We start from the raw sequence: 17,435 nt of genomic DNA, 5'->3' as shown, positions 1-17,435 counted from the left end.
TTAAATAGCCTTCCAATAGGTTGAAGCTTAGCTTTGCTAACGTGCACGCGCATGCATTGAATAAACGCTCATACCACGACTTAACCACGACTTAACCACGACTCTTAACATGTATTTCCTACTAATTGCAGAAACTGTTTTCTTTTTCTGTCCGCGGTTCCTTGATCAATTGCGCAGCAAATTATCAGACGAAGCCCCAGGAATAATTTCACTCGGCAGACCAGCATTGTCCACGTTGCGGACCGCGGCCCATAGTTTGAGAAATGGTGACCTGCATGCTGCCATAATTAAGGCCTTTTTACGGTGTGTTTTAGCCGGGTTTTCGCATGGAAGGCTCTGTAGAAATCTGGCACCCTATTGAACGAAGTTAAACTGAAAGAGTGTGCCGTTCACAGACACCAGAATGAACGAGTTCACAGTAACGTTCATCAGGCAGTAATACAGTACGTTCAGTTCACGTTCGCTCAAAATATGAACGAGTTCATGAACTTTCGTTCAATGAACGCGTTCAGGCACAACACTGCAGGAGAGAGATGACCCAACACTCACACAAGCCCAGGGCACAGGAGAGAGATGACCCAACACTCACACAAGCCCAAGAACAGGAGAGAGAGACGGCCCAATTCAGTCGTAAACTCCCACTTCGGACTTCTCCCTCGTCACTAACTAAGCAGCACGGTGATGAGTTTCCAACCCCCACTGCAGAGGGTCCAAGCCAGTTGGCTACAAAATGACTGAAATCAGCTCCAAATAAATGTACTGAATTGAGCTGAACTGAATTCTACATAAATTCCTTTAACAGAATGAAGAAACCCCTAGATGCGTGTGTAAATGTGAGTAAGAGTTTATAACTAATAAGAGAATAAGATGAAAAGTTGGAGGAGGGGGCAATATAACAGTATACATAATATCACACTCTGTAATGAACCCAGGGCCCTCATAGGCAGGTTGGGATGGGTGGAACAACGGCTACACAGCACAAACTCCCACAGGCAGGATCAGAAGAGGTACGTTTGTTACTGTATGTTCTTACATACCTGAGCCAAGATGGCGGCCTTCTGGCCCGCGGTGACCCGGATGGACTGCTGGTTGCCGCTGCCCGTGCCCGACGCCGTGTGACCCGACGAGGAGGTGGAGGAGCTGGACGAACTCTGCTTCCCCGAGCCGCCAGGCTGGCCAACCAGAAACGTGCCCTAGAAAGATCAATGCCATTGCCCTCAGTCAAAACAGAAACCTATGGGGGGGGTTTAAATGCGTCTGGCAGCTCTGGCATTGGCAGGGCAGACTATGGGGTCACTGGGTGGAAAACATGGGTCAATAGAGGCATTAGAAGGACACCACCGACACTATAAAACCCTACAGGCAAGGCTGATAGATTTGAACTGGGCCAGAGAAATAAAGAGAGGCACAGACAAAGAGCGGTGTAGCTACAGAAAAGAGACTGAAAGGGTGGACGGAAAACACAAACAAGGTGGGACATGGGTGGCAAGAAGAACTCTTGTGGGGAAAAAAACAATGGAACACAATGTGAGGGGAAGGAGCTGAGATATCTTGTGTAAATACATTTTGTAAAAGAAACAGTGTCACGAAGACAGACACAGGAAAACGTGCGAAATGGGCGTTTATTAATGGTAAATGGCATTTATTAAATCTGCATGTCCACAGCCGGTTCACACTAAACACACAAATGCACACCATCTTAAAGTGATGATGGGCAGCAGTAATGCCTGAGTGTGTCAGTGACTAGATGGCCAATCCTTGTGACAAATGAAGACTGGCAGTTGTGGATATAGCTGGGCATAAAGTAGCGTGGCACAGTGTGGCATGGCGTGACATTATCTCTCTGAAGTCCAGAGTGATGGACGGCTGAGGATGAGCCCTGGTGCCCTGCTGAGGGGCCGCACACGCTCATTAGCAGCCCGATGGCATCCACGCACCGGTGCCCTGCGCTCAGCGATCGATGCCACTCTCATTAGGGTGCCCCCATTAAGCCCTAAATCACTACCGCTGCCAGCCTTCTCCTGCCCCGGGCAACGCCAACGCAGGAAGCGAAACCCTCCGCTGCCACAAGATGTGCCGCTCTCAAGACACGGCACACTCGTCGCCTTGACGACGGGATTTTTTTTCCGCCACTGACAGCAGATTAAGAGCCACAGGTGTGGCGCCAGGTCCCTTAAGCACACATTTACCCAACGCACCTCTCTCAAAACACAGCCTGCTTAAAGTTTAATGCGCTGTAAGAGGCGGATGGGGAAGGCTGCTTACACTGCGTGAGCTCATGAGAGAATGGGAGTATGAATGAGACCGCAAAGGAGGGCAAGAGAATGAACTTCAATAAGGGGGAGAGAGAGAGAGAGAGAGAGGAAAGGAAAAGAAAAGAGGAGAGGCAGAGAGAGAGGAAGAGTGAAATAACGACATACAAAATGAACGAGGTAAATGAGTTAGATGAGCAAGACAGACAGCTAATGAGAGACAGAGAGAGAGAAAGAAAGAAAGAAAGAAAGAGAGAAAGAGAGAGAAAGAGAAAGAAAGAAAGAGAGAGAGAGAAAGAGAGAGAAAGAAAGAAAGAGAGAGAGAAAGAGAGAGAGAGAGAGAGAGCAATGTACATTATCCAGACACATTTTACAGAGGGCTTTTTACTATGGGGAAAAGCTGTGAAAAGTGGGCCATTCTGTTGCTTATAGAGGGGAGGCTGAGGCTCCATGCCTCTAAAGGCAACACTAGAGATGAGAGACTGCCTCTCTACAGAGTGAGCTGTACTGAGGGACAGGCTGCTCTCCACAATGGCCTTGTGTGGTGGCTGCTTCTCTGCAGAATAAAATGCATTAATGGCTTTGCGGATTATAATTACAGGCTTTCTTTTGTGTGTGTGTGTGGTGTGTGTGTGTGTGTGTTCATACACACCTGTGGGGTCTGTTTGAGGATGTAGGAGGTGTAGGAGAGGCTGGATCGATCCAGACGAACTACCAGAGGAGCTCTGTGACGAGCCAGAGCCTGACGAGGATGCACTCTGAGACTGCTGACCTGCACACACGCGCACACGCACACACACGCGCACACACACACACACACACACGCCCACACACACACACACACACACACGCCCACACACACACGCCCACACACACACGCCCACACACACACGCCCACACACACACGCCCACACACACACGCCCACACACACACGCCCACACACACACACGCACACACAGGCCCCCGCACACACGCAATCACATAAACGTAAACACAAACACAGATATACACAGACACAAATATTTACACAAACATCAACACGTACACAGACGCACGCTTCCACACATACACAGAGGCATACAAACAAAATCCAGAGCACATTGGAAATAAACAAGACACACAAGAGAGGCGTGAGAAGGAGAGAAAACAGACAGAAGATCCTGTTCAGTGAAATGAGTTGACATTCTGCTGCTAAGTCTACAGAGTCATCAATTATTCAAACGCCCACCCCATCCCTGTGCAAAGGGGACAGCATGGCCGCTAATTCACCCCCTACTGCACACCCCTGACTTCACAACAGGGAACATGTCGACCACTCCGACATCCCTCTGTGTGTGGTGTGTGTGTGTGTGTGTGTGTGTGTGTGTGGTGTGTGTGTGTGTGTGTGTGCGCACGTATCTATGTGTGCGTGTGTAGCATGCTGTGCTTGTGTGTGAGGTAGAGATAGAGGCGCTCACCTGAGTTGGAGGCCCGCAGGATAGCTCCCTGTGGGATGAGCAGCAGCTTGCCCTTGCCTGACGGGTTCTTGCTGTTGGTGGTCAGGTAGAGCTTGGTGCCCGGCGGCAGGTTGGCTAGGTTGGCCAGGTTGTTGGCTGGCAGCTGCAGGGTGGCCATGACTGACCGCGACAGAAAAACAGGACACAAGAGAACCACGTGAGATCACAAGTCAAAGAACACACACAGGGAACACCGGAGGAACATACGGAATGACAAGCTAGCACAAACACCGTTCTCCCAAGTTTCATGAAAAATCCGGCTGGTAGTTTTTCTGAAATCTGACAAACAGACAGCCAAGCAAACAAACATGTCCCCCATCCCATGTCTTTTATAATGAGTATGTATTTCATTGATGCATTACATGCTAATGCTATCATTTTCATAGGAACCATTTTACAGATGTGTGCAGATCATAGGAACCATATCAGGACCTCAGGACCATAACAGCCGTATAGAACAGCAGAGATATTTGAGAACCAGGGAGGGCGGTTCTACTGACTAGTTGGCAAGTGAGTGCTTGACAGTTGAATGCAGGGGACACTTGATGTGATGAATGTCTTGCGACGGCTAAGTTAATGCGCCTGTCAAACGTTTGGGGAGCGGGCGCTTGTTAAGAGCAGAAATGCCTGTTTGCATTAAGAACAAATCACAGCAGAGCCCAGCGTGCAACACCTCAACAGTTATCATCAAAGCTACAGAAAGAGTGCTCTGCTGCCTGCTCAGCAGAGTATACAGGCAGCACCTTCAAATTGCACTCAGAAACACACACGCACACACACACACACACACACACACACACAAATACACACATCCGCATACATACAGTCACACACCACCCACCCCACACAAATCTAAGATTCCACAGTGATCCTCCTAAATGGTGTGCTTATCTGTAGTGCTACTGTAAGACAGTAAGGGTAATATTTGCTCTTAAATCGAAGAAAATGAAAGGAGTACAGATTGTTTTCTCCAAACTCTATTTATGCTAATACAGACACTGAGAGAGAGAGAAAAGAGCGAGAGGGAGGGAAGGAGGGAGAGAAAGAAAGGGATAGAGGATGAAGCAGAGGAATGAGACAGCAGCAGCTGATCTAATATTCCTAACACCACATCCCTATCAGCACCACTCAGCCATCACACACACACACACACACACACACACACACACACACACACCACCTTATCCATTCACTGACAGTAAATACACTGCTTAATTTACTTATGACACTCATAGCTAGAGAGGTCATGTTTCTGTAATATACTTTTAGCACTCCTATAACTCTAACACCCTCCCAATACACACACACACACACACACACACACACACACACACTTCAATTTCAACCCCTCCCACACACACAGCTTAATATAGCTTTCACCAATATAAAAAGTATTCATACGAATATACACACACATCATACTACACAAATGAATACATGACCACATGCTGTGTGTGCTTGTGTGTGTGGAGACTGTAATGCAGTGTGTGCTTTGACAGGTGAGTGCAATGTTACACGTTTACCGCTGACATCACGGCAGCTGTGTGACCCCTCACCTCCACTCTTCCCGCTGCCCGACGACCCTCCCGCCTTGGTGACGGTGTGCACCTGCTGTCCCATGATGCCGCTGGCTCCTCCGGCCACGCCGCCGCCGCTGCTGCTGACGATGGCCTTGGCCACGCCCTGCGCCACCACCTGCTTCTGGGCCATCACCTTGGAGGCGGCCGCGCCGGACTTGGCCACCAGGATCTGACCGCTGCTGATGGCCACCTGCTTGACAGCCGACTGCAGGGTCGAGCCCACCGGGATGCCCAGCACCTGCAGACGGGGGCAAAAGTCACAGAGGTCAGAGGTCACAGACTAGGTGAGACCAGGGGAGATGAGACCATACGGGAAAAGCTGGCAGAAGACCAGATGAGATGTTACACTAAACAATATGAACATAAAATATGTGCTCTTGTACTCTAAAGGTAATGACATGAAAGAAGAAACAATATGAAGAGCATGGGGTGACCGCTGTACCAGAGAGGGCTAAATATGAAGAGCATGGGGTGACCGCTGTACCAGAGAGGGCTACATATGTCAATGTCTGCTACCATGCCTCTTTAGGGGTCAGGAAGTGAGGAAGTCAGGGGTCAGGAAGTGAGGCTCTTAACATGCAGTTTGAATGAGGGAATAGAAAGTTTTGCCTATTTGACCAGAGTCAATAGTCATGCACATTAGACATTTGAGTATTTGTGAGTGTGAGTGTGTGTACAGTATGTGTGTGTGTGTGTGTGTGTGTGTGTGTGTGTGTGTGTGTGTGTGTGTGTGTGTGTGTGTGAAAGAGTGAGTGAGTAAGTGAGCGAGTGAGTGACTGGAGAGAGAGAGAGAGAGAGAGAGAGAGAGAGAGAGAGAGTGAGTGAGTGACTTGAGGTTGGCACGAGATGAAAAAAAAGGCTCTTCATTTAACAGAGGGATGGAGGCCAGCCGCACTATGGATTTGTCCATGGGACATGAGATGGATGCAGCACACATCCCATTCAGACAGGGAACACAGGGAGAGCAAGGGATAGAGAGAGAGAGAGAGAGAGAGAGAGAGAGAGAGAGAGAGTGGGTGAGAGACAAAGAGAGACAGAGAGAAGGGAGGGGGAGAAATGGAGAGCAAGAAGATAAGAGAAATAAAAAAGACCCAGAGAATGAGCGAAAGAGAGAGAATGAGAGAAAGAGAGTGACAAAGGGAAGAGGAGGACGCTGTGACTTTCAGCAGCTAAAATAAATCTCCCCTCACACTCCTCCGCGGCAGACAGGGTGGCTGTCCGAACTCAGAGAGGAGCCACCTCAGTTATTTTGGGGGGATGTAGGCCACAGAGAACCAACCTATTTTACCCCAAATACAAATGTGTGTACTGTGTGTGCAGTTGACCATTTGCGTTTGTGTGTGTGTGTATGTGTACAGTGTGTGTGTGTGTGTGTGTGTGTGTGTGTGTGTGTGTGTGTGTGTGTGTGTGTGTGTGTGTGTCTGCCCCAGAGAGTGAAACTATTTCTACCCAAAGCCAGCATCTCTGAAAGGCTGTAAATTTATCGGACAGAGAGGAAAGGGCTTGAAATTGTGTAAGTGGAGTTGACTTTCGATAATCAACAGCCCTTTGGCACAATCCGCTGTCCTGGTTTTCACTGAGGGCATGCAGGACGGGCTCAAATAATCCTACTGCTAATGCCTCGCTCACACTCAAAGCCATGCAGGCAAAATCAATTCCCCAAAGTACCGCCGACAAAAAAACACCATCACCGCCGTTTATTTTTATCCAGCAGCCCAAGGGGTCAAATGATCCTCAAATGCAAATCTGCGGGTCAGAATTCAATTGAACTTGAACTTTGACACAGCTGACACACATGGACCGCGACAGTGACAGTGGAGTAAGAGGGGGGGGGTGGTATGGAGTGTGAGTGTGTGTTGTGGGACAGGGACGCTGGAGTAAGAGGGGGGGGGTGGTATGGAGTGTGTGTGTGTGTTGTGGGACAGGGACGCTGGAGTAAGAGGGGGGGGGTGGTATGGAGTGTGTGTGTGTGTGTTGTGAGACAGGGACGCTGGAGTAAGGGGGGGTGGTATGGAGTGCGTGTGTGTGTGTTGTGGGACAGGGACGCTGGAGTAAGGGGGGGTGGTATGGAGTGTGAGTGTGTGTGTGTTGTGGGACAGGGACGCTGGAGTAAGGGGGGGGGTGGTATGGAGTGTGTGTGTGTGTTGTGGGACAGGGACGCTGGAGTAAGGGGGGGTGGTATGGAGTGCGTGTGTGTGTGTTGTGGGACAGGAACGCTGGAGTAAGGGGGGGTGGTATGGAGTGTGTGTGTGTGTGTTGTGGGACAGGGACGCTGGAGTAAGGGGGGGTGGTATGGAGTGTGTGTGTGTGTGTGTTGTGGGACAGGGACGCTGGAGTAAGGGGGGGTGGTATGGAGTGTGTGTGTGTGTGTTGTGGGACAGGGACGCTGGAGTAAGGGGGGGTGGTATGGAGTGTGAGTGTGTGTGTGTTGTGGGACAGGGACGCTGGAGTAAGGGGGGGGGGGTGGTATGGAGTGTGAGTGTGTGTTTGTTGTGGGTGTGGTCAGGACCTTGCTGGGCGTGGCTCCGGACGCCCCGGCAACTTGCTTCTGGGAGGAGGCCATGGTGATCACGTGACCGCCCTTCACTGCGACAAACTGCTGTGCCGGCGCCGCCGCCTGCTGCTGCTGCTGCTGGGCCGTTGCCGTGGAAACCATGGCTTGCTGTGGCGGCGGCTGCGGCTGGGTGGGAACCTCCCCCGGCTCCTGTTTTATGATGACCTGCAGAGACGGAGAGAAACATAGGAGCAAAGAGTGAGAGAGAGCCGGAGCGAGAGAGGATGGGAGGGAGGGAGAGAGAGAGAGAGAGGGAGGGAGATGGAACAAGGAAGAGAAAACAGAAGCAGACAGACAGAGAGAGAGAGAGAGAGAGAGAGAGAGATGGAACAAGGAAGAGAAAACAGAAGCAGACAGAGAGAGAGAGAGAGAGAGAGAGAGAGAGAGAGAGAGAGAGAGAGAGAGAGAGTGAGCAGTTAGTAAGAGAGTGAGGCACAGATTGAGCGAGAGAAAGAGGAGGAAAGAGAGAGGACAAGAGAGGAAGAGATGAAGTGAGGAAAGGACCAGGAGAGAATGAGAAAAAAGAGGAGCAGACAGAGAGAGAGAGTGATACAGAGGAAGAGTGAAAGAGAGGGCGAAAGAGATAGGGTTGAGTCAGACAATCCTACTTAACATTCATATGATGTCAGCTTAGAGGCACATCAACCACTTGGGCCGACAAAAAGCCCCAGCGACAAACAGCACTGTTCAATAATGGAGCCTCACAACACAGCAGCTTAGCACACACAGCCTAGTGCTGCACACTACTCATTCACACTACTGCATACAGTACTACTCATACACACTACTGCATACTACTCATACACACTACTTCATACACACTACTGCATGCTACTCATACACACTACTGCATGCTACTCATACACACTACTGCATACTACTCATACACACTACTGCATGCTACTCATACACACTACTGCATGCTGCTCATACACACTAATGCTGCTGTGCTGTCTGAGTTGTCTCTCAGCAGAACGCGTTGTGCTAATCCATTATTCTGATTAAGCAGGCTGTTTGATGGTTAGTGGACACACACATCTCCCGCCTGTCCATTTCCATTTCATACTGGAGCAGTGGAGAACACAGATGACTTGCGTTCACAAGCACACACACACGCGCGCACACACACACACACCCAAACACACGCACACACAAACACACGTCCGAACACACGCACGCACGCACGCACACAAGCTGTGGTGGGGATTGGAGGGGGGTGTCCGCATCGCTTGCTCTCACACACACACACACACACACACACACACACAGAGTAATGTGGAGTGCTTGTTGTCCACAGACACTGACATTCTCTGAGTGCCAGCAGCAAGGACGAACACACACACACACACACACTCTAACTTCAACACACACACACACTCTAACTTCAACTGAACTAATGAGTGCTGGAAATTATCTAAAAGACTGAGAGGTATTTTCCAAACATATACATACAGAACTGAGAACATACACCACACACACACACACACACACCACACACACAGGCTTATCAGAATGTGTCAGACTGGCAGATAGCTGTGTGTGTCAGCTCTGCTCCTGTCAGGGATTTCACACTGAGAGATCACAGACACAGAAGACAAACAGAGTGGGAGACAAAATGAAAGACTAGAAAAAAGAACGACAGACAAATAGAGAGACAGCGTGAAAAAGATAGATCCAAGCAAAAAGGGATAGAATGGAAGGCAAAATAGAGAGCAAGTCAAAATAGAGACAGACAGAAAGAGTGGCAGAGAGACAGGTGGAAGGACAGAGAGAAAGACAGAAAAGGACTCAGACTCTACTGGTTAGCCTGGCCCTACTGTACTTTAATGCGCACACACACGTACACACACACACACACACACACACACGTACGCACACACACACACACACGTACGCACACACGTACGCACACACACGTACGCACACACGTACGCACACACACGCACGCACACACACGTACGCACACACACGTACGCACACACACGTACGTACACACACACACACATGTACGCACACACGCGCACACACACGCACACACAGAGATTGATGGGTGTCTCATTGCAAATAAGCAATGAGACACACATCAGGTAATAAGAGAGGGAAGGAAAAGGGTCCATTAGATGACATCATGATTTAGCTATAGTGCCAGAGTGAGTGTAAGTGTGTGTGTGCGTGTGTGTGTGTGTGTTCCTGTGCCAGTATCAGTCTGTGGGTGTATGAGTGCATGTGAATGAGTCCGTGTCCCCGCGTGTGCGCACGCTGTCTGATGCTGTTCCCTCAAGAACGATCTCGCTCGCGTCACGCCACAGAGAGATGGCCCATTTAAACAGCTTTCCTGCTCTCCGCACATCTGTTGCGAGGCGGCCCACTATTAATAACCAGAGGGTGCCGTTAGTGTCTGCGTTGGAGAAAACAGCACCACTGTCCACACCCAAACCAGACACACCACACCACACCTTCACAACCTCCCCCGCACACTGGGACTACTGGGACCAGGCTCCAAAAACACACACACACACACACACCTCCACATGCCAAATCACATGCACATGAAGTGAGATTACACAAGCGGTAGCACGCAGCACCTCTACTGCTACAATAGGCAGCGCTTAGCTCTAACATCAGTGACATGACATTGACATGCCACACCTAGTGAAACTTTCCAATGACTAATAGGCATTCTTGCAGACACTGCCTCTCCATCTTTTCTCCAACTTTCTTCATCTCTAATGGAGAAGACGCAGAGGTGGCGGCCGCCACAGGCTACTGTTTTGGCACCATCTTCAATCCCAGCAATTATTGCTCATCTCTTTGCCATTTTCTGACATGCTAGTCTGGCCTATGGGGCTGTTCAGCTGGCAGGAGAGCAGACCTCAGCTGATGGGCACAGGGGAGAGGAGGGAAGGCCACACCCACAAGCCCGAACCCAGAGTAAGGCTGGCTGCTCTGCTCAAAGACTAACCCAGAAACACGCGCACAAACACAATCAACCACTAAACTCACAATCATATGCACAGACAATCATGAACAACTGAACAACCATACACACCCACACTCTGTCTCATGTTTGTGTTTGTGTGTGTGTGTGTGTGTGTGTGTGTTTGTGTGTGTGTGTGTGTGAGAGAGAGAGAGAGAAAGGAGAGAGGAGAGAGAAGGAAAGAGTGTGTGTGTGTGTGTGTGTGTGTGCAAGAGAGAAAGTTGATGTGTTTTCAGAGATGACAGTAGGCAGCCAGAGAGAGAGCCTGTGTCTCGGAGTGAAGAAGCTTTGCCTTCCCTGCGGCAATTTAATCAATCATCACATTTTTAGGAAGCCAACGGCAGGCAGAAGTTGAGACAGAGTGGGAGAGACAGAGTTTCTGTGTGTGTGTGTGTGTTAGGAAAACAGCTGAGACAAAGTGTGTGTGTGTGTGTGTGTGTGTCTGTGTGTTTGTTAAGAAGAGAGTGTGTGTGTGAAAAGTGTGTGTGTGGCTGAGAGAGCACTAACAGGACAGAATCAAAGCTGTCTGGGGCCTTGTTTGTGTTGTATCTCATTAGAGAGAGGGGGGGGGGTGGAACAGTGTGAGGATGACTCCAGTATGGGCATCTGATACAGCACAGACACAGACACACACACACACGCCTGCTTGACTCCTACTGACACACAGAAATGAAAGAAATGAAAGCATCACAGTATACCACCCCCTTCCTTCCAAACAAAACAAATAACCCAATCCTAAACTGTGTGGTCACTGGTCAACCTTAGCCGTATGAGAAGTCCACAGGCCATAAAGAGCTGACATTTTCACAGGAAAGTCTGGTCACACTCTCTCTCTCTCCCTCTCTCTGTTTCTCTCTCTGTCTCTCACACTCACACACACACACACACACACGGAAGGGGAAGTAATAGGGCCATAGGGAGCTCAGGGACATGTTTTGTTGGATCACTGTGTTTATGAGAGGTCAAAGAGATGGAGATATGACTGATGGACGCCGCTGGCCTCTTTCTGGGCCAGCCTTCAGGCAGTCATGGACAGCCTCTGCCTTTTACCTCTAGTACCACCTCAAGCATCTGGGACATTCATGAACACAGAATAGCAACACTAAGGACAGTCTGCTTGGCTCTCTATGTGTGTGTGTGTGTGTGTGTGTTTGAGGATGTCTCACCTTGACTCCTGAGGAGAGGAAGCCTCCTGTGTGGACTTTGGGGGCGGGTGATCTGGTGCCGTGGGCCGCTGCAGACTGCTTGGCCGTGGGGCTTCCTATTCAAGACAAAGAACCACACAGTCAGCACACTCTGCTGAAAATACGCCCATTAAAACCACTACAGACACACAGGCACACTCTCTTAACACACAATCGATCATCTATGAGTTCAGCCTTGGTCTAGAATTCTGGCAAAAGTATAAACTATCAAACAGGACATCATTTTTTATTTTTATTTTTTTTTAGGATCATAAAAAAGGGGTACTGATGATGGGAGGAGATCCTAAACGTAATTTTATAAAAACCTTTAACCTTTGAAACCTAATCTAATTTTATACACTTGGCTATGTTTTCATTCAGATGTGTCTGGGAGGTTAATGACAGCTTTTCTGTGGTGTGACGAGCTCAGAACATATTTACTTTCGGCGTGCCCATTAGCACACACAGCAGCGGGGTGTTCACGGCACTGTGGCCCGCTCCTAGCATCATGCTCCACTGGGTGTTCTGGATCACTGCTCTGAACGCACACATCTCCCCCTGCAGGGAGGGACGCTGGCATGAGCGAGCCCCCAGAACCTGCACTTCCACATGAGTGTGTGTGGGAGGTGAACAGATCAGTGTGTGTGTGTGTGGGGGGGGGGGGGGGTGTGTGTGGGTGCTGAGCAGTTTCCTTGGGGGGGATCTATGGGTGTATGACTGGCTAAGCAAATCCTTGTGGGTGTGTATGTGGGTGCGTGAGTGGATATGACGCAAACAAAACAAAACAAACAAATGACTCAGACAATGGCCGCTACCCAGCCAGCCACATCTGTGTACACTGGCACGTAGTGTTGATTGGAGACTACACCTTAAGCAACACAGAAGGCTCAGATAGGGGGCACCTCTTCATGTTTGTGTAACATGCGAACAGGGCTTAAAGCAAGGAAAATGCCCATGATATCAGATTCTTTTCATTCATTTTTGGCGAAATAATGAGCCATTTCAAAATTTTCAACAGCCCTGGTCCACGCTTGACACTGCCAGAGAGCTTTAAGCACTGTGAGAAGGAGTATCCTGCAATGGGCTAAAATGGACACACTTGGGTATGGGAGGTAGGCATGCCAGCAAGGAGGCTGAAACCTGGCAGGGGGGTGGACCGTCTCGGTCATTAGAGCACCTATTAGCGCAACTCATCAGGAGACCACAGCACGTCCATCACTAGGCTGTGTGGTCAACACACTGGGAGTGGGAGATTTGAACACTGCACAGGTCCGAGCCCACTGGCCGCTGAAAGAAGCTGGGTGGAGCAGTCTAATATTACAGCAGAAATGCCGCCAAGAGCGGAACCAGAGAAGCTACATTGATCCTTTTGCTCTGGAACTGCATTACATCTCTCATTACCACACACACAAACACCCACAAGCGTGAGCGTGCACACACACACAGACACAGACACACACATAGACACACACACACAGCACACAGACACACACACACAGGTGATTGAAGACTCCACCTCCACTCCCACTCACTCAACCTTTACATCCGCTGCTTCTTCGAGCCAGCAATCTCATCTCCATGGCAACCTCCGTCATACTGCAGTCTCATCACACATCTTTATTTGTGTGTGTGTGTGTGTGTGTGTGTGTGTGTGTGTGTGTGTGTGTGTGTGTGTGGGGTAAGAAAGGGAGAACATGGAGAAAATCAGGAAATAGAGAGAAGTAGAGTGAGAGAGCACAGGAGTGGGAGGACAGCTGGGGCAGGAAGTAATTTGGCAGAAGAGATGACCATATTCTGAACTGGACAATGGAAAACACAATGAGTGTCCTTCTAGCCTGGGATGAGAGCCACACAGATCCACTTCATACACCTACACACCCCAGCTCACAAATCACTCTAGAAACACACACACACACACAGACAAATCTACTCATCACAACAACACACACTACACTCCCTCTCACAAACTTGCAAAAGACACCCAAATACACTTGCACACACACTGTGTCTGATCCTGCTCAGAACCCCTCACTGCAATACAGCACTTCTGGAACTGCGGAACTGTTCTAGAGCGCATCCGCCCTGGAAAGGCCACACATTAGACCTAGTATTGTCTTATGGTTTCAATGTTTCCAACTTAGAAATTATGGATGTTGGGGTCTCATTTTTTGATTTTATTTGAATATATTTTGTTTTGTCCCCCTGTATCTCCCCCTAAGTCCTATTCCTTTGCCCGTTCTATTAATTCCACCACAGCCACAACATTCTCTAATACTTTCATCCTCTCTCACTCACCTACTATCTCTGTTGCTATTTCCACCTGCTCTGACATTGAAGAATTAGTCACTCTCTTTAATGCATCCTGTCTTGAGACCTTAGACTGTGTTGCCCCACTAAAACAAAAGCGTGTCAAAACTATCACCACTCCATGGTTAAATGCCACGACCCGTTCTTCTTGCAGGAAAGCAGAGCGCAAATGGAAAAAAGAGAAGCTTCAGATCTTCTATGACCTTTTCAGAGATTCTCTAAAGATCTGCCAAAACTCTGTTAAGGCAGCAAAGGTTGAGTATTATGCTCAGCTTATCAACAATAATGCTCATAGGCCAAAAGTTTTATTTAATACCATTAATTATATTATAAATCCTGCCTCTGCGTCATCTACTCTTGCCCCTTCAACAGAAATCTGTGAGAAGTTCCTCAACTTCTTCATCGATAAAATTGACAAAATAAAATCTCAAATCTCACCTCCGGATTCGGATCCCTCAGTGATAGAACTTTCACCAGTTTCAGGCTATATCTTCCACCCAGCTTTCTGAGGTGGTCTCCCATATGAAATCTACATCCTGCCACTTAGATGTTTTACCTGCACGCCAAGAAGTTTTTACCATCATCTGCCCTCTTGTATTGGCCATAATTAATCACTCACTAACCAACGGAGTGGTCCCCTCAGGTTTTAAACGCGCAATTGTGCAACCTTTACTGAAGAAACCTAACCTTGAGCCCAGTGACCTGAAGAATTATAGGCCTATTTCTAAATTACCTTTTCTGTCAAAGATACTAGAAAAGGTTGTCCTCTCTCAGGTTTCTTCTTACCTGAGTAAGTTCAATATATGTGATAAATTCCAATCAGGTTTTAGATCTCTGCACAGCACTGAATCGGCCTTGCTTAAAGTCCAAAATGACATTCTGTTGATTCTGGCAGTTGATTCTGGAACTTGCGCCCTCTTGGTGCTTCTTGATCTGAGTGCAGCATTTGACACCATCGACCATAACATCCTATTAAAACGCTTGGAGGGTGAAGTTGGTCTCCAGGGTTCTGTTTTGCAATGGTTCTCTTCTTATCTTAGTGATAGATCATTTTCAGTTAGTTTAGGCAATTTCTCCTCTTCCTCTGCCCTTATAAAGTGTGGTGTTCCTCAGGGCTCCATTTTGGGCCCTCTTTTATTCTCTCTTTATATGTTACCCCTTGGCTCAATTTTTAAAAAGTATAACATTCAGTATCACTGCTATGAACTGCTGAATGCAACTGAATGAAAGTAAAACGGATATAATTATTTTTGGCCCTCCAAGTGATGTTTCTATATTGAAAAATGCACTAGGACCTCTCTCTGCAAACTGCCACAGTGAAGTCAAGAATCTTGGGGTTTTCTTTGACTCCTCTTTAAATTTTAATAAGCAAGTAAATAGTGTGGTCAAAGGCAGCTTTTTCCAGTTAAGAACCATTGCAAAACTGAAGCCCTTTCTGTCCTTCTCCGATCTTGAAACTCTTACACATGCTTTCATAACATCTAGACTAGATTATTGTAATTCATTATATGCAGGCCTGACCCACTCCACTCTCAACAGACTTCAGCTAGTTCAAAATGCAGCAGCTAGATTATTAAGTGGCTCTAAGAAACGTGAGCATATAACTCCTGTGTTGGCTAAGCTGCACAGGTTACCTGTGGAGCACAGAGTTAATTTAAAAATTTTACTTTTTGTCTTCAAAGCCCTCAGTGGTTTGGCACCTAGTTACATAGGTGACCAACTAATTCCGTACAGCACTTCAAGATCACTTAGGTCTTCATCTCAGAATCTTCTCTATATCCCCAAAACACGCCTTAAAACTAAGGGTGATAGAGCCTTCTCTGTTGTTGCCCCCCAACTCTGGAATAGTCTACCTGTACATATTAAGTCCTCTCCAACCATTGACTGCTTTAAGTCTAACTTAAAGACTTTCATTTTCTCCCAAGCTTTTGATCTACCTTAATACCCCCCCCCACACACACACACACACTCTTTATTCTTTATTTTATTTTTGTCCAATTTGTTTATTATTTCAATTATTTATTTATTTTCCCCCCATGTTATGCTATTATTGTTGTTGTGCATTTTCATTGTTTTATGTTTGTTTGTAAGCACTTCAGTTCAACTCAGTTGTTTTTAAATGTGCTATAGAAATAAAGTTGACTTGACTTGACTTGACTTGGAACCGGTGCGGTTCTGTTAACCGTAGAGCCTTGCAGTTAAGTAGGGCACTGCTTGTGTGTGAAAGTGCTGATATGTTCCCTGAGTGTGCGAGGCTGCCTCCTGATGAAAGGCCTAATTCAGTTTGGAGGCATCAGGGGAAAACACCAGGGCTGTGAGAAGAAGGGAAATCAACACATGGGCCTGACACCACACCAGCCTTCAACTTGCTTCTCATGCTTAAAGGAGCGATTTGTAGGATTGTTACTGAACGTTCTGTAGGCCAAAATCGAAAACACTGGTGAACGTTCTCAAGACTACCAGACGCGAGCCTCTTCTGGGTTGCCAGATGTAATGAAGACTTAGCTAACGTTAGTTGACCTGCATCTGCTTTAACGTTTCTCCAACCATGACCCAGCTACACATTACGGAAACAGTGAAAACAAAAAATACCTCTCTAACCAACGTAACATATTTAGCTGAAGTTAGCGATGCAGATAAAGTTCAGCATAGGCTACCTGTTGTGGAGAAATATGGCCAGCTCTGCGTCAGACTTGAGTTCTTCGTTTGACGAAGACGTCATCATCTCAGGAAGCTCCTCCGATGTCCACTTAATTTGTTTCTTGTTTTAATTTTGGAAATTTGCCTGCCTCTCGTAGGCGTTCATGACTACAATTGACAGCAAGTTGACAGTTGGTCGTTGCTAATTTGGCAACACAAATAGGAGGACACAGCCCATTATTAATACGCTATTCTAGAATTAATCGTTCAAAACATAAACAAAAATTCCAAGAGATTCCGCCCCGTAACTCATTTTTTTCATGGGTTTTACGGGTTATAGTAATGTTGTCAAATAAGCCATTACTTCAATTCATCGTGTTTCCTTACTCTCTGACAACATATGGTGATCATTTTTGGAATGGTTACAGTTTATTTTCCATTATT

At 47.7% G+C, this 17,435-nt stretch overlaps 1 protein-coding gene across 1 annotated transcript in view; it reads right to left on the bottom strand.

Annotated features, from left to right (window-relative positions):
* yeats2 (YEATS domain containing 2) overlaps positions 1 to 17,435 on the bottom strand; it is a 58,937-nt gene that overhangs the window by 27,362 nt on the left and 14,140 nt on the right. Inside the window, 7 exon segments of the mRNA XM_076294539.1 lie at positions 1,038 to 1,193; positions 2,905 to 2,949; positions 2,951 to 3,024; positions 3,711 to 3,869; positions 5,306 to 5,567; positions 7,839 to 8,048; positions 12,027 to 12,121. Coding sequence (XP_076150654.1) covers positions 1,038 to 1,193; positions 2,905 to 2,949; positions 2,951 to 3,024; positions 3,711 to 3,869; positions 5,306 to 5,567; positions 7,839 to 8,048; positions 12,027 to 12,121 — 1,001 coding nt within the window.

Source organism: Alosa pseudoharengus, unplaced genomic scaffold (genome assembly GCF_046254945.1).
Source record: "Alosa pseudoharengus isolate Yale_2024_CS ecotype anadromous, Long Island Sound unplaced genomic scaffold, YU_APseudo_1.1 YU_APseudo_1.1_scf_2, whole genome shotgun sequence".
Classification (NCBI taxonomy): Eukaryota; Metazoa; Chordata; class Actinopteri; order Clupeiformes; family Clupeidae; genus Alosa; species Alosa pseudoharengus.
Note: the sequence above shows the minus strand (reverse complement) of the source record. Positions and strands in the feature narration are given on the sequence as shown.